Consider the following 25,063-nt stretch of genomic DNA (forward strand, 5'->3'; position numbering starts at 1 on the left):
ATAGCTTCTTATATCTCTGCTAATGAACTGGAAGCGTATGCTTCCTAATTTTTTTGAAGGCTCATGGATTCTCACCTTGCCATATCACAAATGGTTTCAGATTATATCCAGCCATATTACCCTCTAACAGAATCGTAACATGGTCTTTAATAGCTTTGAAACTGGGCATAGATTTTAGTTGTTTGTGGATGAATTGTCTGATCTGGCATTTTTTTCTGAAACAAGGAGGTCTCATCCATATTAAATATTTGCTGTGGCAAATAGTTTTCCTCTGTAATAATTGTATCTAATTTCTTCACAATCTCCTTGGCAGCCTTCTCATCAGAACTTGCATTTCACCATACATTTTCACATTATGCAGCTCAAAACGCTGCTTGAATCTCATGAACCAACTGGAAGAAGTATTGAATTCATAGTCAGATCCTGCTTTCTTCTTCAACATGTTGAAGAGACTTAGTGCCTTAGCAGTTATGGTCATAGTGCTAAAATAAGCACTTTTGATTCAGGTCCTCTATGTATGATGGAAGTAACTTTTTCATTCCCTGATATGACCTTGTTGTTGTTGCTTCGTCACTATCGTTGAACTTGCAACTTCGTTTCAAGATCAACTGCTTACCTCTTTTTCTGTGATTGTTCACTAGGTTTTTTAATTGGGCATATAGGGGCTGTGTTGCACAAAATATCGCAAAATATTTAACAATAAATACACAAATAACTTATTTTTTAAACACAAAATCAACAGAAGAACTGTTGAAGCCACATGCCGAGGGAAGCTGCCACTGAATGAACTGCTGCCACTGCATTGTTGCTAAATAAAAGCCTTTTTACTTTATGCTCGCTTGTGTCTTGTTCAAAAGTACAGTCGAAAATGTTATTTATTCCTGAAAATAAGAACCAACAGGCTTCACTTCGGCAAAGTAAAATTATTCAAAATTAAGTGGATACTGAATATCACATTATTTCTTAGCCAAATAAGAAACTCAAGATAGAAAGTCTGATCTAAGAGTTTCATGCACTACCAGGTGTTGGCTTACGCTTGGACTCGCCGAACTTTGTATAGTTTTCTATATTCAGCATGAAACTCTTAGATCAGATTTTCTATCTTTGAGTTTCTTATTCGGCTAAGAAATAATGTGGTATTCAATATCCACTTAATTTTGAGTTATTTATTCCATTATGGGATCACGGACGTATCTTCGAACAGACGTAAGTCGAGGGATGACTGTACACAGTTTTGCTGAAACAGCACATTTCACTTCTCCTTTTCATTTGATAAACCTTGCATCCATGGTTCAAAGCACAAATCACCACAGTTAACTTTAATGCCAGAAAAACACAGCTCTGCATTATTTCTCACAAAAAAAGGACTCTGTTCTTACACTCTTACCCTTGCCAATACTCAAAATCACTATTCAAGAAGAGATTCATATTCTCAGAATAACTACAACCTGAAATCTCTCATCACAAACATTACCTCTTCTGCATCCAAAAAATTAAGCATAACTTCAACTTCAAACAGCTCTTTACCCTATATAAATCACAAATTCACCTGAACATTGAATACTGATCTCACATTTGGGGTGTTGTCAATAAGAGCTTCCTGAAAATACTGGATTCTATACAGAAAAGAGAAGATTGATTGACTATCCTCTCTCTCACCAATACACCCCACTCACTTTTACACAGGCATTCACAGTCTCTGCAGCCTTCATTCTCTATAAATACGTCTATGGCCACTGTTCATCAGAATTGGCATCAATAATTTCCTGCCCTTCCGAAAATCCACTCAAATGGGGGGTTGGTTAGCTGCTGCTGCTATATCCATTTGAATGGATTTTCGGAAGGGCAGGAAATTATTGATGCCAATTCTGATGAACAGTGAACCCACAGAACCTAGAGAAATTGATTCTGTGGGTTCACAACTTCAAACCCACAGAACCTAGAGAAATTGATTCTGTGGGTTCACAACTTCAAACCCACAGAACCAATTTCTCTGCTTCTTCGTTTATCCCTTCCACTGCTGCCCTCTGGAACAGTCTAACATCAAGTGTTTCCCAAGGAATATAATCCACAGCTTTTCAAATCAAATGTGAATAAGTTCCTTATTGCCCATTAATGGTACTAGCATACTATAGGTTGGTTATCTTACAGTTGATTAACTTTAGGTTAATCAACCGTAATTTTTTTTTATGGTTCTCCACAAAAAAATCTCACCGTGTAGAGTTCTGTGGAGAAAGAACAATTAGAATCACTATTTTCCAGTATTAAACCACATACAAAGATATCAAAACAGAAACAATGTTTTAATTTGACTAGTTTTTGTGAAAAAACTTTGTTTCACTTCATCAGGAAATAGCATGAATAAATTAAAAAAACTACAAGCAATGTAATAAGAGTTAACATTTCTAGTGAAAAATATTTGAAAATGTTTAAACAATGGAAAGTGTGCATTAGCTGTTATAATGGCTCATGGGTTGCTGTACACTATTGGTAGATACAAGTGTATTGTAATGGATTAAGGAAGACCAGATCTGATGTAAAATCATCCCTTAGTTTTTTGTCATTTCATCATTTCTGCTAATTCCTTGAATGCTCTTGAGTAAAAGTGGTAATTAATGTGGAGCATTTCAGTTTGTTATCATTCTACTAGAGGTTTTGTATCTGTTGTATGTACTGCCACCCCTGATTTGTGTTTTTTTCCCATTCTCAACATCCTTGAAATGTTCCAATCAACATATCTCCCTAGATCTGTCAGTTTGTCTTATATAGTGGAGCCCACAAATGCAAATGATCTTGTAGACATCTGATTTTTTAAGTGGCAGATGTGGAAGTTTAGGAGGTTTCAGATGATTGGATTTTTTGTTGATTGGGTAGAAAGTGACTTTTAGGTTTTTTTTGACAAACAAACTTTGCTATTTTATCTATGATTGATTGTATATATGGGAGAATCACTTGGCTTTATCTGTTCTTCTGTTTGTTTTGGAGGTTGTGATGGCAATTTTTTTTTTTTTTTTTTTTTTACTAATGTTCAGTTGTAGCCATTTTTTTGGAAGAAGAGAATTCAATACTGTAGCTCTTGGTTTCTTTCATCTCTGTTGCTGGAAATTCTGTAGACTCTATTGCATAAGGAATGGATAATGCCTATTTTTTGTGCTGGGTAGTGATTCAAAGTTGCATGTAGATAACATCCTGTTTTAGTTAGTTTCCTGTAGACCAAGAAGTTGAGTGTGTTTTGTTCTGATATCTCAAATCATGTATTTAAACATGGTAAAGCCCTATTTCTTTCTAATTCAACTGTGAATCTAATTTGAAAATGAATATTGTGTTGACAAAATCTTGTAATTGTTAGTAGAACAGGGCTAGATGATAAAAATATCGTCACTGTATCTTTGCCTAATTTTCGATTGTGTTCCTTGATGTTGGAGGGCTATTTTTTCAAACTACTCCATGAATAGGTCAGCTAACACGAGAGAGAGAGAGAAGAGCCCATAGCTAATCCTTCTTCAAATTTGAAAAAAATTGCTGTTGACGCAATGTTTAAATAGGTCCACTGTGTCCAGTGAGAAAATGTTCTGAAGTAGCAGTATGGTTTTTATTCTTGGAACATTTGTGAAAAAATTTACAATGTCCAGGCTTGCAATTATATCAGTAGGAGCCAGTGTGATGACTTTGATATTTTCTATGAAGTGCATCATGTTCTTCAGATAAGAGGATATTTGCCTGTCTATTGAGCACCATCTACTTCTCCAATATTTGAATAATTATTTAAATTCATTTATTAATCAATGATTATTTTAATTGTCAAAATATTAACAATTCAAGAAATAGCAAGTTACATGACACTGACATTTCCAAACTCTGACTAAGCATCCAAATATGCATCATTCTGATATGTATTAATTGCAGTTTTACTAATTATCTAAGTGATAGAAAAGGCTCAACGTCAATCATTCTAATTTCTCATATTTATGGTTTTTACCAATTATCTGAAAACTGAACTGATAGACAGCACTAGAAAAGTTCATTCCAGTGCTATATATATCTGATATATCTATTATTTGTATTATTAATATTAATGCTATTCATAGACATGGTGGAATACTATAAATTATATAAAGACAAAACACAGTATTTAATATAAACCACTAATATTCTGTGATGAGTATCTCATCATATAATCATCATCAGAGTGAATACACAGAAAGAACAAACAGCTTCAAGCAAGAATTGAATGACAACAGAGACATTACAATGTCTTTCTTTCTGCTGATCTCTGGCCAGTTGCATGATGTTACTAGGAACCTGTAAAAATGGTTAACTGGCTTAATAGCTAAAAATAAACTATATACACATAGCCATTTAGCAACAGAACACAATACAGAGATGAAAAAAGAGTATATAAAAATAAAAATTACATTATAAGCAATTACATATAGAGTACATATATAATCAATAGATTATTTAAGTAAAGTGGATAAAAAAATGTAAAAAAATTAATCATTATAACCAATCAACCTACATGTGCAATTTAAAGATGATAAATAGCACTCTGTGTAAATGAGGATTATAGTGTAGTGTGTAGATAGTAATGTGTATAATTGGAGGATTAAGAGCTATGTTGAGTGGGAAGAAGTTCCCCCCAGAATCAGTCTCTCTTTGTCTCCTTGGAGGTGTCACATAATAATAAAGAATAAATGTATCTCTTCTTCTTCCTCTTTATAGTGATTTATCCTGCTTAGTGCAAGGTCTGCTATGATTATACAACTGTGGGAAACCCTCAACCGGCTTGTCACAGAGCCTAGAATTGGGGGGGGGGGACAATTTTTATGACTGTAGATGTGTGTGTTCACAGGACTGGTTTGTCTGTTCTGGGGACAAAAACTCCTTACTTCCATATGAGACTGGCTAACTCACCTTTAGTCGAAAGAGACCAGATAAAGGTTCCTCATATCTTGGACAGGAATTGAACCCGGGTCTTTCTGACTAAAGGGTTTCATTGCATACCAACAGAGCTACAGAAGCTCTTATAGAATAAATGTATATACCTATCTATATACAGGGTAACCACATTAAACTCCCCCTATTCAGAGCCTTATGTAGCTTGATCTAACAACTGGAATGTCACCAAATTTGGTAGGGAGACTAATCCAGATGAGAAGCATACCCTGAAAAGAAAATTTTAGTTTGAAAAAAGTCTCTGATAGTGAGAATATGGTACTGTACAATGTAAAAAAAAAGCATTAAATGGACAGAGAAATGAATAATAAAGATTAAACTGAAACGAAAGATTACCTTCATGTGTTGCACTTATAACACAGCAATAAAACATTTAATATCAATTTAATTTAGCACAGTAATTATGGTATTACAGTTAATGGAACATAAGTGATATCACAAACCTGTTGCACCACTTGAGGACATTGAGTTCACCCAACTCAATGTTGTTGTCTCAGCTGTTGAGAATCCTGTACAACAGCATTCTCAACAGCAGAATGTAACATGTCTGAAGGACTGTTTGTTACAGTCCTTCAGACATGTTATATTCTGCTTTGATACTTTTATTTCATGATACGTTGTCCTTTAAGGCTGGCAGGCTCAAGACACCCATGATAAACATAGGCCTTCAGATAGCTCTACAACCAAAAAGCACATGGTGTGATATCAGGGGAGTGAGGTGGCCATGCAACTGAAAAGAAGCAACTAATCACTCTTTCTTCTGTGAAGCAATGCCGTAGAGGCTGCTGTACCAGTCGTGCAATGTGAGGAGGCACTTCATCTTGCATCAGAATGGTCTCGTCACTGAAGTTGTGGAATGACAAAACTGTTCAGCACATCACAATATTTCCATGCAGTAATGGAACAAGTTCTCGTCAAGGGCTCACTTTAGTGAGTAAGGAAGTGGCAAACCCGAAATACCTGATGCTGGACCATGCCTTATTTCATGTAATATACATCTGTAGACTGGTCCTTATGCTTCTTTCTTTCTTTCTTTTCTTCTTGCTCCTTCCTTCCAATGCTATTAGAGTATTTGAAGTTAAGGGTGAATCTTTCTTATTTTAATTTTTTTCATCTCTTGCGGTGGGAGTCTGCCTTCTCTCCCAGGCTAAATACCACACGCATAGAGAAATGCAATGGCAAGACACTTCTATATATTTTTGCAAGAAAATCTTATGATCAGAGACTTAAGTTATTGTGATATGGTGCTGGAAAATGGAACACCCAGGTCAGAAGGCACTGAAATGGCCATTTGGGAAGAACAGAGAGAAACTTCCATGAAGTTAACAAGAATGATGAAGCTGAATCAAAGCCTTCTGGAAGTTCAACTTCTGATAGTTATTCTCAGAAGATGCCTCCACTTTACAGATTTACATAAAATAGGAACATGGAATATAAGGAGCTGTATCAAGGAAAACTGGAACTGGTAATGAAAGAAATGAGAACTTAAGTCAAGATTTTAGGAATCAGTGAACTGAGATGGACAGGAATGGGTTACTTTGACACCAATAATTTCATGATGTATTAAACTGGAAATGGAAACCTTTCAAGAAACCAAGTGGGATGGACAGCCTTTGTTCACAAGATAATCAAGAGTTAAAAATGACTGGATGGCACATAACAATGAACAAGTTACTGGTGTCCTGTCCCTTCAAAAAAGAATGGCCATATATAAAATCTGCTGTGAAGTCACAACAAATGCTCATTTTTGATTAACATAATCTGATTTCCTGGAGCACATGGGGTGATTCAGATGTCCAAATTCAACAATTTTGGATGTTTACAGTCCCGTTCAGATAAAAAACGTGCCTCATCTCCCCCAGAGAATTTTCCAATGTCAGGCATGGTTGACTTCCAATCTGACCAGATAAGTCAGAGCAAATGGCAGTCCCTTATCATAATCTTCATGTAGAAGGTGATGTATGCAGCTGACCTTGTATGAATAAAATGTAATAATTTTGTATAAGACTGTTCATACTGTGGAATACATTATGAACAGTCTATCACATAATACAGCATATCTCATGCTACTTCATGTGATCTGTCAACAATTGTAGTGGCAACTTCTTTAATTACCCATGTGACATTGGTTTCCATCCTCTGCCAGGTTGAACTTCCAAAGTTCCTGTCTCTTCAAACTTTCGAATCATCGATCTAACTGCATTAGCTGCAGAAGATCTTTATGCATGTTCTAGCAGGTTCTAAACTCATGAAGAGTGGCTGATGCATTGCACTCATTAAGGTAAAATAACTTTACAAGTAACACATGATAAGGTAAAGTGAGGCACATGTTAAACATGAGTATCACTAGGAAAGCATTTGCGAAGTTTTCCCTGTACTACTTTATAGCTCTTATGATGTCAGCAAAACAGATATTCAGGTTCATTTTATACAAATTTTTTTGGCTTCCTGGGCTACAACAGCACCATATCTCCCCTGGCAACTTTATAAACTTTTTTTTTTTTTGGTGACAAAAAAAAAAAAAAAAAAAAAAAGGTCAAATTTGGTGCCATTCCAGTTGTTAGATCGAGCTACATAAAGCTCTGAATAGGGAATATTTAATTATGGCCACCCTGTATATATGTATCAATATATATATATATATATATTTATATATATACATATACAGGTAACTCTTGTATAAGAGACTATTTAACAATAATTGGTTTATATGCCCCAGAAGAAGGAAGAGAACAGGATAATATTGATTTTTATAATCAGCTACAAAATATATATAATAAATTAAATAAAAATGATTACGTAATTTTAGCAGGAGACTTAAATGCAAGAATTGGAAACACGAAAATTAATAATAATATAGGAATATATGGAGAACATACTCTAAACAGGAATGGTAAAAAATTGATCGACTTTGTACTTTATAATAACCTAAAAATAATGAATTCCTTCTATAAACATAAAGACGTACATAAATATAATTGGGCAGCAAGAGGATGGAAATCAATATTAGATTACTTCATTTTAAATGAAAAGACATCAAAATTTTCACTAGATGTTAGAGTTCACAGAGGATATGAAATAAGCAGTGACCACTTCCTTGTTAAAATAAAATTAAGATTACCACCTAAATGGCTACAAGTAACAAGAACAGAAAGAAAAATTGAAACATTTGTTTATAAAACTAGAACTATTGAATGACACAAATGTACAATGGCTATATGAACAAAGAATTAACCAATATCTAGATAAAATAAAACAAAATGAAGAAATAGAAATAGAATGGCTTAATATAAAAACGATACTAAATGCAGCAGCAAATGAAAGCTTAGGAAAGGCCAAAAAATTCAATAAAAGGAAAAAACTGAAGATCTGGGATGATAAAATCAAAGAAATAATCAAAAAGAAAAAAGAAGCCTATCACAAATGGTTAAGCAGTAAAAGATTAGAAGATGAAATAGAATATAAAAGAATAAGAGCCATAGCTAAAAGAGAAGTCAGAAAAAGACAGAGAATCATGGAACAAATTATTTCTAATTTAGAACATAATTAAAAGAAACACACGTATTAATCACAGTGAAAATTATTTAATTGTAAATATTTCATCCTAAGTATCTTAGGACATCATCAGTACAGTAGTTTACAACAATAATAGGAATAACATACAGTTAGGGCATATGATTACAATTGAATCTCATTAAACGTGCGTAACGTGCTACAGAAGTAAAAAAAAAAAATCATTTAACACAATTTTGTATGACAATTTCCCATCCTTTAGGAATAGTAAGAACGTCGTTGCGGTTTAAGTTTGGTCTGTATAGTAGGGCTTCAGAATTTTCTTTGTATAAACGTTCATGTTTATATAAAGATCTATATAAAAGTTTAGACTTTTCCCAATGGATCCTATGGTTTGGATTTTCAATTCCGTGTTGAGAGAGGCCAGATTTCTGTGGTTTAAAATGGCGAACGTGGTCTTGATGTTCTGAGATGTGTTTCTGAACAGACCTACCTGTCTGTGTCCAAAGTAAGACAATTTGCATGAGCATGGAATCTCATAAACGCCAGGCAACATCAAAGGTGAGAGTTTGTCCTTACGAGAAGGTAACAAGTTGTAAATTTGGTTGATAGGTTTGTAAGTAGTGGCAAAATCAATATTAGATTACTTCATATTAAATGAAAAGACATCAAAATTTTCACTGTGATTAATATGTGTTTCTTTTAATTATGATCCCACCACAGGTTTCATTATTTAAAAAAAAAAAAAATTAGAACATGATTTATATAAAATACAACCCAATGTATATAGGATTTTGAAACACTTAAATGCAGATACCAAAGAAAACATAAAATTAAACACTGAATTGAAATTAGAAGAATTTCTAAATTACTACACAGATCTGTGGACAGACAAATATTTTAAAAAAGACAACTGGCAAAGAATTAACGAAAATAAAATGGAAATAACTAAAGAAGAATTAGAAATCAGCCTGAAAGAAACAAGAAATGGAAAATCACCTGGAGAAGATAACCTAGGTTCAGAACTATATAAATATGCAGGAACAAGATTCAAAGAAAGACTCTTATTATTTTTAAATAAAATTTACTCAACTAGTATCCCCCCAATAGAATGGAAAAAAGCAATTGTGATTCATATCTTTAAAAAAAAGATAATAGAGATGACCCTAAAAACTATAGAGGTATCACTATACTAACTCCTGTTACAAAATATATAGCAGAATCTTAAATAGCAAACTAATGAAATATTCCGAAAACTTTATTTTAGAAGTACAGAATGGATTTACAAAAGGACGATCATGTATAGACCCGGCCTTTTGCCTAAAATTAATAATAGAGAAAAGAAGAGAATACAATTTAGAAAATTTATTGACTTTGAAAAAGCATTTGACAAAGTTAAAAGAAACATATTACTTAACATATTAAATATTAAAAGAAAGACAAATACCAAATAATATCCTAAAAGCTATCACAAGTATATATGAAAATAATCAAATACAAATAAGATTAAATCACGAGCTATCATATACGAGAGAGATAAACCAAGGGATCCAACAGGGATGTCCCCTCTCAGCAACTCTTTTTAATATCTCCTTAAATTAAATAATAATAAAATGGAATAAAAATTTATATCAAGGAATTAAACTTTCTCCTACAGTAAACTTAAACACTCTCCTCTTTGCCGACGACCAAATAATAATTACAAATTCTGAAGATAACTTACAGAAAGCTATTTTAGATCTAAATGAGATATCCAAAGATTATGGTATGATAATATCAACAGAAAAATCAAAAACTATAGCCTTTAAAGGACAAGATCCAGCAAGAGCTAAATAGTAATAGATAACAAGATCTTAGAACAGGCAAATTCATTCAACTACCTAGGATGTGTGATCACATATGAAAATGAAAATGATATAAACGTAAAAATTGCAAAATATTTAAAAATAACAGGTGTAATTAACTTTATAGTTAAACCAAACCTAGTTCAAAAGCAAACCAGACTAAAAGTATACAATACATTAGCCCTACCAGTCTTAATGTATGGAAGCGAAATCTGGACAATAAAACAAAAAGACAAAGATTAACAACAGCAGAAATGAAGTTTATGAGAAAAACTGCAAAGTATACCCTATTTGATCACAAAAGAAATGAAGAAATTATGAAAGAATTAAACCAAGAACCAGTAATAGAAAAAATTAAAAATTATAAACATAAACGGATGGAACACTTTCAAAGAATGAAAACAGAAAGATTACCAAAACAAGTCTTAAAGTACAAGCTATTAGGAAAAAGAAAACTAGGACATCCTCTTAAACGATGACTTCTAAGGCTGGAACAGGCCATGCTAGGCCTAAATCCTTGATACGCATGATTATGATGACCCTTGTATAACGTGGATGTTAGGGTCCACAGAAATGCCGCGTTATATAAATCGCTTTATACGAAACTCTGATCACATAGAAAAAGTAGGGTTATGTTCCGAAATCGTTTTTTAAATTATATAAACAAAAATGACATATCCAACAAAAAAAGTATTTTTATTTAATTCAGGTAATTCATATAAGTTAAGAAAACATATAAACAATGAAACAAAATTTATAGTATAAAATTATAAAAATACAAATTGTACATAAACTTCATTGCCCATAATGCATAAATGTTTTAGGCAAAATAAAATAAAGTGCATAATTTAATCATCATTGCTGTCTTCAAAACTAATATTTCGTAGATGTTCTTTATTTATGAGTGTCCGGACGTCGTCATCACTTGAAATCTCTTGGATATCATTTGTATAATTCTCATTGCATACTTTGGCCTGGTTTAGTTATCAAAAAGTCAGTAATAAGACTTTGCTTACCACTATGCTGCAATTTTTTTATTAAGTTCATAATATGAAGCTAAACAAATATCCAATTGTCTTGTGAATTTTCTGGAGCAGTCCATTGAGAGATTATTATTCGTAAAATAAATTCCTAACTTTTTTGCCAAGTCCAATCCTTCTGCTAATTTCTTTAAACTGAATTCTTTAATGGATTCATCACAATCAGAATCTTTGGCAGAACTTTCCCTTCCATTTGGTTCGAAGTCATCTATTAATTGTACCAGTTCCTCCTCATTTAAATCTGTTTCCCCATCAATTGATTCATTAATTTCGTTTTCAACCATATGGCAAAAGCCCTTTAAGTGGTCTTTACTATAAAAATGAATATTTTACATAAAAAAGCATTACATATGGTATGTAACTCAACAGAAATAAAGTGCTTAGCTTGAGATTAACACACTTATGATTTTTGATGTGCTTTTCTGGCAGAAAACGAAGACAATTTTCAACAACAAACACTTTATATGGTAAACAATTGACATACATGCGTTCTAAAGGGTATTTCCCCTAATATAAATTCGCTACTTATAACTGCATGCGTGATACGGGCAGACGCAAATTTAACAAAGTTAAAATTTGATTTTTAAGTAGCATGGAGAAAAATATATGAAAAGATAAAGGGTTTCTACAATATGTAGAACGTATTATATTGAAACAGCATTGTATAAATATCACATTGAACAAAGGGTTTCTACAATTTGTAGAAGGTGTTATATCAAAACCGCGTTGTATAAGTACTGCGTTATATGAGGGTTACCTGTACACGTAAAAAAAACTTTATAAGAATACATGTTAGATTATCAGTGAAAGTTTTGAAATTTTTAGACTATCAGTGTGAGGTTAGGTTAGATTGACTGTGTAGAGCATCATAGCAGAGTTTGAAGAGTTTCTCAAATTTGAAAGGACTTGTGTGAAGAATTTGTGTTGTCCCGCAGGAACTTGTGGCCAGAAAAACTCGATGTTGTGCAAGACCAGGTTTCTCAGTTTAGAGAAGACAGATATAATCCATATGTTCTGATTGTTGTATGCCTACAGTACACCTTCTGGGTGAGTCACATTACTAACCACACTCTTACACAATTTTCATGGGTGACTCCTAGCTCACTTCCTTCCTGCCACGTACTGTAAAAAGTCTTCACTATCAATCCTATAAAACTTCTTTTCACATCTCCTCTATTTTTTTCGCTATCAGCAAGCTTTTGAAGCTCACAGACCTTTAATAGGGAGCATTCTACAGATCTGCCACAATCTTTGTCACTCACCTTTGAATCCTCTGCATCACTTCATCCTAATGGAATCCTGGTAACCAGATCTACATACAGTAGTCCAGATGTGGCCTTATTAAAACCTTATAAATGGGAACAATAACTTCTCAATCCCAACTTGTTAGTGTGGTCTTTAACAACCATATAATCAGATGTGCTGTTTTGGCTGCCTTTGTAATATGCCCTCTCAACTCCCTGTCCAAACTTACTCCTGGGTCCCTGGCCGCATCGGTTTCCTGCAGTTTCAGTTCCATCAATAGAGCAGACAGCTTGTGATCTCTTCTTCTCAAAGTGCATCACCACACTTGGCCACATTAAATTGGCAGCCATTTACCTTTTTCCCATACCGCTAGTCTATTTGAGTCATCCTGGAGGATCTCTACATCACCTTCATTTACTATAATTCTCTTACTGGTTTAGCATCATCAGCAAATAACTAAATATTTCTTGTCACACCATGATGTACAAATTAAACAACAGAGAACCAAATACTGAGCCCAGTAGTACACCACTGTCACCAGCATTTTTTTTGGACTGAACTCCTCCATAAATCACTCTTTGATAGCTGTCCATCAGACACCCTCTAATCCAAATCACCAATTCATTAATTTATCTAATCTGCTCCAAAATAATGACCACATAATGGAAGGAGTATAAACAAGAGAAATTCTAATAATTTAGTAAGCTGACAGGCCCACTTTGCTAGAGGTTAACATAAGTTTAGGCAATGAAAGAATGCAATGGATTAAAAAAAATTTTGTGTTTCATTAAACAATGAAACACAATGAAGGTAGGAGAACAAATAATTTGTACTGCCAGATTCTGTAATGCTGTCATAGCTGATTGTAAAAGACCAGGTCCATGGATATCAGATTTCTGATGAACGAAGACCAAACCTGGAGCAGTATTAATTCATTGCTGAGTTTAATTTTTTAATATGTTGTATCCTTTCATTGACTAATGCTGTGTTAACCCCCCCCTTCCTCTTTTTTTTTTTTTTTTTGTAACATCAATAAACTCCTGAAAGTGTGCCTACTGGCTCACAAAAGTAGTAGATTTCTAGTTGAATAGAATATGATTTGCTTATATTCTTTACATTATATGTCATTATACCGAAACTACAATGAACAGCTCCAAAACCATTAATCACAGGCATCTTCAGTACATGTATAAAGCTAATTAAACAATAACTGACAATTACAAAAAGCACCACCTAAGTAGCTAATATAAGATAACTAAAAAAGATCAATAATTTCCTAATTTATTTAAAAAAAAAAGATAAATAAATAACACACACATATATATATATATATATCTGATGGTCTACGTCTATCCCCTTTTGTGGGAGATAGTACTTTATAAATCAGCTAAAATATTAGCTTCTTAAATTTAACACACAAAACTTACATCATCAAATGAAGATACGCACAAAGGAAGCCGTTGTTAGCTCATATTTGGTAAACAAAGATATTTATTATTTTATAAACGTTGGTAAACTTACAATTTAAATTACATTTAATTTGCAAAAATAAATCAAGTTGACAAATATAGCAAAGGTACCTACGTTAATTGTTATTTCTGCACTGCAAGGGAAAACTTCCATTTCATAGTGCACTGGTGTGCTGTTACTTCACCAAATGTAAAAAGATGGAAGCGATATGTTTTTTGTGTCTCAGTTTTTTTTTTTTTTTTTTTGCATGTGCATTATTTTATTTTATTATGAATATTTTACTATTTTTTTTTTTTTTTATGAAATTCATGATGCAACCAAGAGCACTGTATTGTGGTAACAGAAACAAAATCCACATATCCAAAACATGGTAGCGCCTCTTGTAAGAGTCTCTCTAGCTCAGTTGGTTTAGACAAGCCCTTTGGTTGAAAAGACCTGGGTTTGAGTCTCATCTCGAACCAAGGCCTTTAACGGTGGGTTTAGCTGGTCTCATATGGATTGGAGGATCCCCCCCCCCCCTCAGAAACTTGGGTTTTTCGTCCTTCGAAACAGGCAAACTGGCTAGGAGAACATGCAGTTTTGTAGACAAAATTACAGTATGACCAACAGGTGGGTGTTAGTTTCATGAAGAAAGTGCTGTACTTCCTTGTTGTAACATCATCATATCCTAATTAATTAATTAACCACTTATGTATTATAGGTGCAATCATGTGGGGGATAGAGTCATTCTAGGGTACTCTATTGGAAAATTTCACTAACTGAAGATGCTGTTTTCCAAGCTATGCAAATAACACATTGCACTGTATATTTATATCTATTAACATACACATATATTCATAGGTTGGTTAGTTATTCATCATCATCATTTATTATTTTTTGCTATATGCACTTTTATATCCACTTCATGTTTCATTTGATTGTATATGTATGCATTTAAATGCAATTTTTTTTTATTCAAACGCTATAATGAATTATTTATTTTAGTATATATTTTTCTTCTGAAATTTTCTCTTTACATATGCTTTTATATTCCTGTAATGAGCCTTCTGCTCTACTGCCAACTGGTTTATACTATGTTAATGGCTATGTTCACAATCTCCTATGGTTTCCTTGGATTCCTAATAGTATAATATAACTGAATGGAGTATGGCAGAAAGAAAGCACTCTGTTGTTGTTGTTGTGGCATTCTCAATTGTAACTCTTTGTTCTTTCTGTGTGTTCCTTTGATGATGTGATGGGATACTCATCAAAAATATGTTTTATAATAAATGCTTCATTTTGTCTTTATGTAATTTACATGTAATAAGTTTATCTGCTTTTGCAGTTTTAACACTTATCTAAACATCAACCTACTACCAAACATCAGAAAAAAATTCTGAAAGCTAATTATTCCAATATCCTTTATTTGCAGTTTCACTAATCATCTATCACTTCTGACTCCCCTCCCCCCCACAAAATCCTTACACCAGAACTGAGAGCAAGCATCATGTAACTTACTGTATTTATAAATGGGAAATAAAAAAAACTTGCAAAGATTAAAATGATACCTGCTACTCTTCCACAGACAGCCCAGATAGCTTGGTCAACTATGACTTCATATATTAATGATTTGTAAGTTGAAGGATGTAGATGAATAATTGTTATGTGCATATGGCATACACTTCCAGCTTTACAGAATTCAGATCCTTTCAAGGGTTCAATATATGCTTTTATACCATACAGTGTCTATATACAGTACAAATATGGAAAGAAAAGAATGCTAATTATTAAATACACTGAATTATTAATAGTTATATAGTCAAACTAACGTTAATTAAATATAACATGTAAATTTTTATGACAAAATACAGGGATGAGACATGCACAAGTTTAACTTCTACCACACAATCTGATCTGATTGGCTGAGTGGTTTCCTTCTTTAGCTTCAGTTAAATGAAGCTAAAGAAGGAAAGTTTATGATATGAGTAAACTAAAAAACAAGTAGTATAAAAAAATGAATATAAAACTTTCAGAGACCAACAAATGAAACAGAATAAACAACCAGAAGAAAAACTTTTGGAGAAACAAAAAAGTCAAGGACTAAGGAAACAATACACTAGATAGTAGCAAATGCTTGGGCAAAGAAAGAAGAGAACCTAGAATAGTTGAGTGACATAAAAGGACAAAAAAGCAGGATGATAAGGGTAAAGAGAAATATGTAAAATTAAGAATCAGAATTACTTTATAGAGTGCAAAAGAAGAAGAAGAAAGGAAAAGTGGATGAACAAAAGATGCCAGGAGAATGAAAATGTAATGAAAGAAGGAAACAAGGATGTTCCAAACAGATTAATAAACAAAAATCAGTAGTACTGTGATAAAAGATCAAAATAAGATCTTGACAGATCCAAAAGATATGGAAACAGTATTTTGAGAACTATACACATGAACAGCATTTACAGGATTTGGCTAATAATAGCCAAAAAAAGATGCTTCAAGCAAAGATGAAGGGCATGACATCCTAGGAGTGCACATTACTAGCTAAACAATGGAAAAAAGGAAGGAAATGAGGAAAAAAAAAAGATGGCATAAAACGAGAAATGATAAAGAAAGCTGGTACATAAAATCCAAGTTGTATGAACTAATCAAAGAGTCTGAAAGGAGGGAAACTGTTAGAGACTTTAAACAAAGTGTAATAATCCTGATACCAAAGAAAGCTAATATTACAGACTGCAAACATTATCAGTTTCTTTGTTACACCCATCAAAACTTTTTCTTAAAATAATACAAAACAATAAATAAGATAGAAGAGAACCTAAGTGAAGACCAATGGAATTTAGAAAAACTTCTAGGACAAGAGAGGCGATCCTTGACCTCAGACAAATTACAGAAAAGAGAATGGAGATGGAGAAGGACACGCTACTTTTGTAGAGGGCAACTGACCAAGTAGACTAGGAAAAATTATTTATAAGTATGAGAAGAGCTGATATACACCCTGTCCAAAAAGAAACTGAACTTTTCGAAAATAGAAGAAACTAGTGCCGCAACCTTTCTTTTTGTTGTCGAAAGCAGCAATCATCCTTAGTGTTATGTCAACTGTTTATGACATTTGTTTCATTAGAAGCTGAGTTATAGTGCCAAGAGTGACAGTGTGTTTTGACGAATGTCGGAAAAATGAGTTTCAAACAGAGAGATGCGATTGACTTATGTGTTAAACTTGCTAAAAGTTTCACCAAAACACATCAAATGCCTCAAAAAACATACGGTGATGAATGCTTATCCCATACTCAAGTTTACGAGCCGTTTAAGCAATTTCAAAGTGGTTGTGAGACGCTTGAGGACAATGAAAAGCCGGGCCGTCCAAAACCTGGACTGAGCAAAGTTGACATCCAAAAAGTGCATGATTTCATCAAAAGAAACCCAAAATCGTCCGTGAAATTGATTGAAGATAAATTGAGAATTCCAAAACCAACTGTGCAAAACATTTTGATCAAGAGTTTGGGCCTTCGTAAATTGAATTCGCGATTTGCTCCCCGCAAGTTGACTGATGACCAAAAAAATGTATCGAATTGAACACTGCAAGGGCCTCATCAAAACCACTTGTAAGGACTCAAACTTACTTGAAACGATCATTACTGGTGATGAAACATAGTGTTTTGAGTATGAACCCGAAACAAAGTGCCAGAGTGCTGAGTGGAGACCACCAGAAGAGGGGCATCCAAAAAAAAGTCACTTGGAGAAGTCAAAACTAAAGACAATGCTGATTTGTTTCTACGATTCCAAGGGCATTATCCACAAAGAATTCATTCTGCCTGGCCAAACGGTCAATAATGAGTTTTATCTTGAAGTTTTGAAGCGAGTGATAGTGAGAATTCGTCACGTATGGCATGAATATCATGATGACCAACCGTTCTTCTAAACATACTGTTACTCTTGCCACTATAACTCGACTTCTAATGAAACAAATGTCATAAACAGTTGACACAACACTAATGAAAGTTGCCGCTTTCGACAACAAAAAGACAACAGGTGGCGCCACTAGTTTCTTCTATTTTTGAAAAGTTTGGTTTCTTTTTTGGACAGAGGGTGTAGAATGGAGAGAATGAAATTATGACTTGCACTCAGAACAAACAGCTAGAATTGGAAGAGATGAAGATGGTGAAACCTAAAGAGAACATGTTGAAAGTTTATTTTTCACTTGGTTAGAGTATAATAAATTTAGTTTAATCCTTTATCCAAGTGTGAGCAAACAAAGTTTGATTGCAAACAAAGGTGGTGTTGTACCACCTTACCCCAGTCCTGAAGATACTTTCAGGCACAAACTTTGTTTGCTCACACTTGGATAAAGGATTAAACTAAATTTATTATATTTAAAGAGAACAGTCAGGCAAGGATGCTCCGTGTCTCCATTTCTTTTTAACTTTTACATTAAAGAAGCTATATGAATGAAATAAGTGGAAACAACATCTAATATACTCATAAATAGTCTTAGAATACCTTGAATTAGATATGCAGATGACTTGCAGTTGACGTTGAGAGAATGTTTGAAAAATATAATATGACTATAACTATATAACGTTAAAACAAAAGTTCTGGTCATGAGTAGAACTGGGCTATTAAAGGGTTGTTGATGTGCAATAACACAGCCTCTCACAATCAAGTCTGCCCACATAGTCATGGAAGACATCAATGTAGGATACAAATGGAAGCAGTACATTGGAATCATCTTCTTGGACATTGCCAAAGCATTTGACAAAATATGGCACAATGAGCTTCTTTTCATATTCCTGGAGGCAAAATTCCAACTAAGATTGGTTAAACTTATAAATCCGTATAAAATCCTACTCAAATCAATTGCAAATTCTGAGTGAAACTAATATGAATTAGATCATTTGAATGCAAAATTACAGCTGCCATGCTCTTTATCATCTCTACTCTTCACCATTTGTGCAGCTGACATAGCAAGTACAGTTGTCACTTAAATGATCCTAAATACTGCAATAATGGTACACTCCTTCTGATTTAGATTAGCAACTGAAAAACCGAAAAGTGCAACCTCAGAACTAGGATAATGGTTGAAAAAATAGTGAAATGAAGTCAATGAAGACAAGAGCACTGTAGTGCTGTTCACAAGATTAGTATCTCCAGAGGGCAAAGTAGTTGTTTGGCATTCCCATTCTATGGCAATCAATAGCAAAATACTAGGGAATATAATTTGATAAAGGACTTTGCTTTGCAACTCATGTTGATCATGTCTTCTAAAAAGCGAACAGAGCAACAGGACAGCTATACTTATTACTCAACCAACACAGAACTTAAACTACTCCTATACAAGATATTCTCATCAGGATTGTCCTGATGTATAGCTCACCTGCCTGGAGTCATGCAGCTAATTCAAATGTTAACAAATGGTAGATAATTCCAAAACAAATGTTCATGAGTAGTGTTTAATGCACTGTGGTTTGTAAGAAATATATAACTTCACTAAGAAGCCAGTATCTCCAAGACCAAAATCTTCCTATGAGAAGGGGCTGCAGAATTCTTGGCAAATGCTGCCATCCACCTAATCCATTCATTATGCCAAGCGACAGACTACAGGTAGCATGATCTTGCAAAATACAAATATCCCCAAACTATACTGAACAGGCAAGTATTTTAACTCACTGCCAGAAGCCCAAAATGGGAACTAAATGCTCAATAATATCCCAAGTCTGGTTGTGGTTTACTAGCTATCAGTAGACTACAATGAATAAATATCTCAAGACCAATGTCCCAAAACACTGCACAAACCAAGCATTTTTTTTTTGTAAATTAAAAACTTATTGCTACAATGAGCAGAATTCAACAAATTCTTGTTAGCAGATCCCAACAAAGGAATAATGGATCAAAGGTTCAATCAAGTCCATCATGCCAGAACAGTTAATTTCTATACTTACTGAGTTTGGCTTCCACTGATGAGAACTCAATAAAGGTCAAAACCTGCAGAGCCAGATTTAATATGGTTGTGATCCCTAAGCAATAACTTTTAACAGCCTTCCCCTCCTCTACTAATCTTTAGGTTATATATACTGAGGCACAGGCTCCTTGTAATGTGAGGCCCTAAGCCATAGCTTGTCTAACCTATGAATAATTCCTCATGTAGCTCATCTGGACCATTATGAGACTTATCATGAAAATCTTGCATCTGATTTCCATCTAGCATTTAAGAACATTTATAAGGCCTTTTAAAACAAGTGCAAGCGAGTTCACTGGTCTCATACAAAGCTAGCATGATTTCCTCCAGGAAACTTGGGTTTAGTAATCCCATTTCTAAAATAAACTTGCCAGAACATGCGCGCGCACGCACGCACACACACACACACACACACACACACACACACACACACACACACACACACACACACACACACACACAACTGATAAACACAGAAGTCTATGGAAAAAGAAGTAACCTCCCTATCTTAGCAAAAACTGGGTTTAAGAAACCAAGGCTGTAATACCACTAACAGGGCATTTTCAGCCTAATAAATAAATGGCACATATGAGGTGAAACAAATAAGAATCCAATTTGGTAGACAGAAAGAACAATAACAGGACATTTCACGTGCTATCCTTTACAATACCTTGTATGCCACTCAAAAGTACCTTTCAGAGCATGATGCACAGACGATAAATCATGGATCTGATTGTATTCTTGTTATACTTGGCTGAATTACTGGGTATCTACTGACTGTTAAAAACCTGGTAAAACTTATTTTTTTGGACTAAATAGTTACATCACTGTGAACATAATTTCTATTACCTTATTATTATCTGAGACCTTGAGGGTGTCAAGGACACCAGCTATAATACCTTTTCTTAAACTCATTCACACTAGATGCACTTACTACTTCAACAGTCAAACTGCTCGACTCACATACACTGCTCTATGAGAGAAAAATCTAGTCCTCATCCCATTCTTAACTACAAAACAAACTTAGCTTACATGGATGACCCCCTCCCCCACCACCTCCCATGTCTTCTTATTCACCTTCCAGATAATGAAAAATTTCATTACTCAATAATCTGTAACAACCTTTTGGAAGATCACAGACCTCTGCCACTCCCCCCCCTTTTCTCCTGTTTACCAGTATCTGCGCTCACATACTCTCAATCTGTTCTCATAATCTACATTCCATAATCCTGATATCATCTTTGTTACTCTCCTTTGCATCCCCTCCAAATCCGGGAGACCAAATCTGTGCAAATTAGTCTATGCACAGTTTTTATCAAGACCTTATATAGAGAAACTGACTTCCTTTTCCTTACATGCCAATGTTCGTTTCAACATTGCAATTATCCCATAGGTTGTATTTGCAATTTTTGCAAAGCAACCTTTGAACTTCAATTTCCTATTCACATAACTCCAAGATCTCTAGCCTCATCAGCTTTTTGTATCAAAGTCAAACCAATATAATATGCCACTGGAAATCACAACACACTAAAATGAATGACTTTACTTATGCTTACTAACATTGAATTGATAGCCATTATCATTTGCCCACATTTACCTATTCAAATCTTTCTGTAAGTGTTGGATATTAGTAATTATCCATATTACCCAGCCAATCTTTACATCATCATCAGCAAACAATTGAACATCTCCTGTCCGGTTTTTCCCAATATCAGTAATGTATGGAATGAACAACGATTCTCCAAGGACCGATTCTCGGTGTCCACTGGCCACCTTAAGGGTGGCAAATTCATATGCCTCTCCCCTTCCTCAATATACCATTTTGTTATACCTGTCTGTCACAAAATTGACACTTATCCAAGTTTATTCAACAGTTGATATTCCAATCCCATGTTTTCCAGTTTATGCAACAACCTTTCAAGTGGTATCCTATCATATGTCTCAAGTCCAATAGCATCATAGTGTATCCATTCTCTTTTCCAACTCAGCTGTACCATTATTATAAAATATCAGCAAATTGCTAAAACATGACCTTCCTTTAGCAAACCTAAGCTGTTCTTTGCAAAGTACAGCTTGTTTGTCAATCCATTTCTGTATATGAGTTAATTACCAACTCTAAAATTTTCACAACTACTCCAGAGATGCTGCCAGCTTGACACATTGGTTTTTGCATCACCCTTGCACAACAGAACTATCATACATTCTTTCCATTCCTACAGTATCCTTCCTAAGCTGAGATTCAAGTTATACAAACATGTTCAAGTGACAAGCCAATTTGGCTGAACATTCCTTTAGCATTCATGTTGATATCCCATCTGTTCCTATTGCTGAATTCTTATTCAGGTTATCTAACCGCTCTTTAACCTAATTTTCATGCACCTCAATCTTTTTTTTCATCAGTGTAGTGGTAACACTGTGTACCATGTCACATACACCTGGTTGATAGATCTTAGAAAAGCAAATCTCTTGCTTCTGATGCAAGGGTACCACTGGCATTCACTAAAGTTATTCTTCCACATTAATTTTGTCTTTTAATATTATTACGGCTATCTCCATGGAGTCGGCAGACTCATCACGGGAGACCCAAATTATCAAAACAATATCTATCATATCTCTTCTTGAATTCATTTAAGGACGAAGAACTCACAACTGAGTCTAGCAATGAATTCCCCTCATTTACCACCCTCCAGGCGAAAAACCTCATTCCCACACCCTTGTTAACCACACTTTTCTTTAATTTCCAGGGATGATCTTGTTCTTCCATCACTATCACACAGCTGAAACATTTCCCCTGCATCAATCTTATAAAATCCTTTTAGTAATTTAAATGTCTATCACATCCCCTCTTCTCTGCCTATCAACAAGCCTCTGCAATCCACAAGCTCTCAATCTATCAATGTAGGGAGCATTTTTTACATTATAGTCAGTCTCCTCTGAACCCTCTCCACAACCTCCTCATCTCCAAGGAAACCAGGCGACCAGACCTGAGCATAGTAATCCAAATGTGGAAGTATCAATGCTTTATAAAAGGGAATAATAACCTCTCTATCTCTGGATGTTAGTGTGTTCCTCAATAACCACGTAATCCTATGTGTAATGTTGGACACCTTAGCAATGTGTCCCCTGAACTTCATCTCCCTATCCAACAACACCCCCTAAGTTCCTAACCTCATCAATCTCTTGGAGTACCGTTCCATCAATGTAGTAACACAGCGGGTAATCTTTTAATCCCAAAATGCATAACCTTACACTTTTCCACATTGAACTGACATCCATTACCCTTTGCCAATTTTGTCATCATCATCATCATCAAATTCCTGCCATGTACCCTCAGGGGGGTGTACAGGATATGATAGTATTACATGAAAAATTTACATCATTACTAACTTCCTATCTATAATTTTCCTCCAAATCAGTCTGTTACTTGTCAAGACTCCAACATTATCAGATCTTATATTTCTATCGTCTAAGGCACTTTGTACCGTATCAATCCACCTATATCTTGGTCTTCCTCTGGGTTGTTTTCCTGCCAACCTGGCAGAGAACACTTGTTTTGCTAATCTTTCCTCGCCCATTCTGTTTAAGTGACCATACCACCTGAGATTAGCTCTGCTAACAAATCCCTGAATGCTGACAATGTCAAGTTCTGTAATATCCTCGTTTTTAATATGATATTGCCATTGATGAGTTCTGTTCATGCCTCTAATCTTTCTCAGGACTCTCATATCTGCGGTCTCTAGTCTTTGATCAAGTGTTTTACTTCTCACCCAGCTCTCAGATCCATAAGTTAAAACTGGTTTGAACACTGTCTTGTATACAGCTAATTTAATGTTCCGACTAATTTCTCTCTTATTCCATATGAATTTATTCAATTGACTTCCCACCATACCAGCTTTGTTGATTCTGTTGTCTATTTCCATATTTAATTTACCATCTTCACTAAAAATCATGCCTAAGTAGCTGAAATGTTTTACTTGTTCCATTCGCCGTTCACAACACAGTTGACATTTTCAACAATTCTTCCTATTTTCATTGTCTTTGTCTTGTTATTGCTGACCTTCATACCACATCTATTACAACAGTTATTCAATTTAGTCAAGGAATCTTGCAAACTTGTAGTGGATTTATTTAGAAGTATAACATCGTCCGCATAAAGCAAAGAGCTGACATTAACATCTCCAATTCTGATATCATGTTTAATACCACTTTCCTTCATAATGTGATCCATATAGATAATGAATAACAGAGGGGATAATGTACATCCTTCTCTCACACCAGATTTAACATTAAACCATCTTCCTGTACTTACTTCAATTCTAACTGCTGACTAACAACTCAAATAAAGACTAAATATTGCTTGATAGAATGCCCTATTGACACCATATAACTGTAGCGTATTAAATAGCTTCTCTCTTAGCATCTTGTCATATGCCTATTCCAGATCGACAAAACTTAAATACAGATCTTTGTTATATTCCTAACAGATCTATTTGGCCTGAATCCAACTTGTTCTTCACCAAGCTTTTCTTCCACAATTCTTCTCAACCGTTTCTCAAGTACACTTGCATAGATATTGCCAGGAACACTCAGTAGGGAAATACCTCTGTAATTCTCACATTCAATTTTATTTCCCTTTTTATATATGGGTACTATGAGAGTTCTATTCCAATCATCGGGAATTCGTCTCTCTGTCCAGGCTTTCTGAACTATGCAGTGCAGCCACTTAAGACTTTTATACCACCATACTTCATCATTTCTGGTCGAATATCATCTACTCCTGCTACCTTTCCACATTTCAAGCCTTTGATGGCTTTTTCTACTTCAAGTACGGATATGTATTCCTGACTGTATGCCTGTAAAGTGCTTTTTACCACTGTGCTATCACTGCTTGTATCATTTAGCAATTTTTCAAAGTAATTACTCCATACTTCAAGGATATCTTTTTCTCCCGTTTTCATGTCACCTTTATCATCTCTAATTTTTTACAGAACTCTTTCCTCAATTTCTAAGCTTCTTTAACAACCTGCAGAATATCTTACCACCTTCTTGATATTTATTTTCTATGT

The 25,063-nt window shown here is 34.4% G+C and overlaps 1 protein-coding gene across 2 annotated transcripts in view; it reads right to left on the bottom strand.

The window, feature by feature from the left end:
- SIDL (SIDL trafficking protein particle complex subunit 10) overlaps positions 1 to 25,063 on the bottom strand; it is a 248,066-nt gene that overhangs the window by 22,950 nt on the left and 200,053 nt on the right. Inside the window, exon 19 of one of the 2 annotated variants that reach the window (XM_090411063.1) lies at positions 15,616 to 15,793. The exons of the other annotated variant lie outside the window; for it this stretch is intronic. Within the exon in view, the coding sequence (XP_090267189.1) occupies positions 15,616 to 15,793 (178 nt within the window). The remainder of the gene's footprint in view (positions 1 to 15,615; positions 15,794 to 25,063) is intronic. 2 annotated transcript variants of the gene reach the window in all.

This window comes from Typopeltis vanoorti, chromosome 2, assembly GCF_054136105.1.
Source record: "Typopeltis vanoorti isolate ZY-2024b chromosome 2, IOZ_Tvanoo_1.0, whole genome shotgun sequence".
NCBI lineage: Eukaryota > Metazoa > Arthropoda > Arachnida > Uropygi > Thelyphonidae > Typopeltis > Typopeltis vanoorti.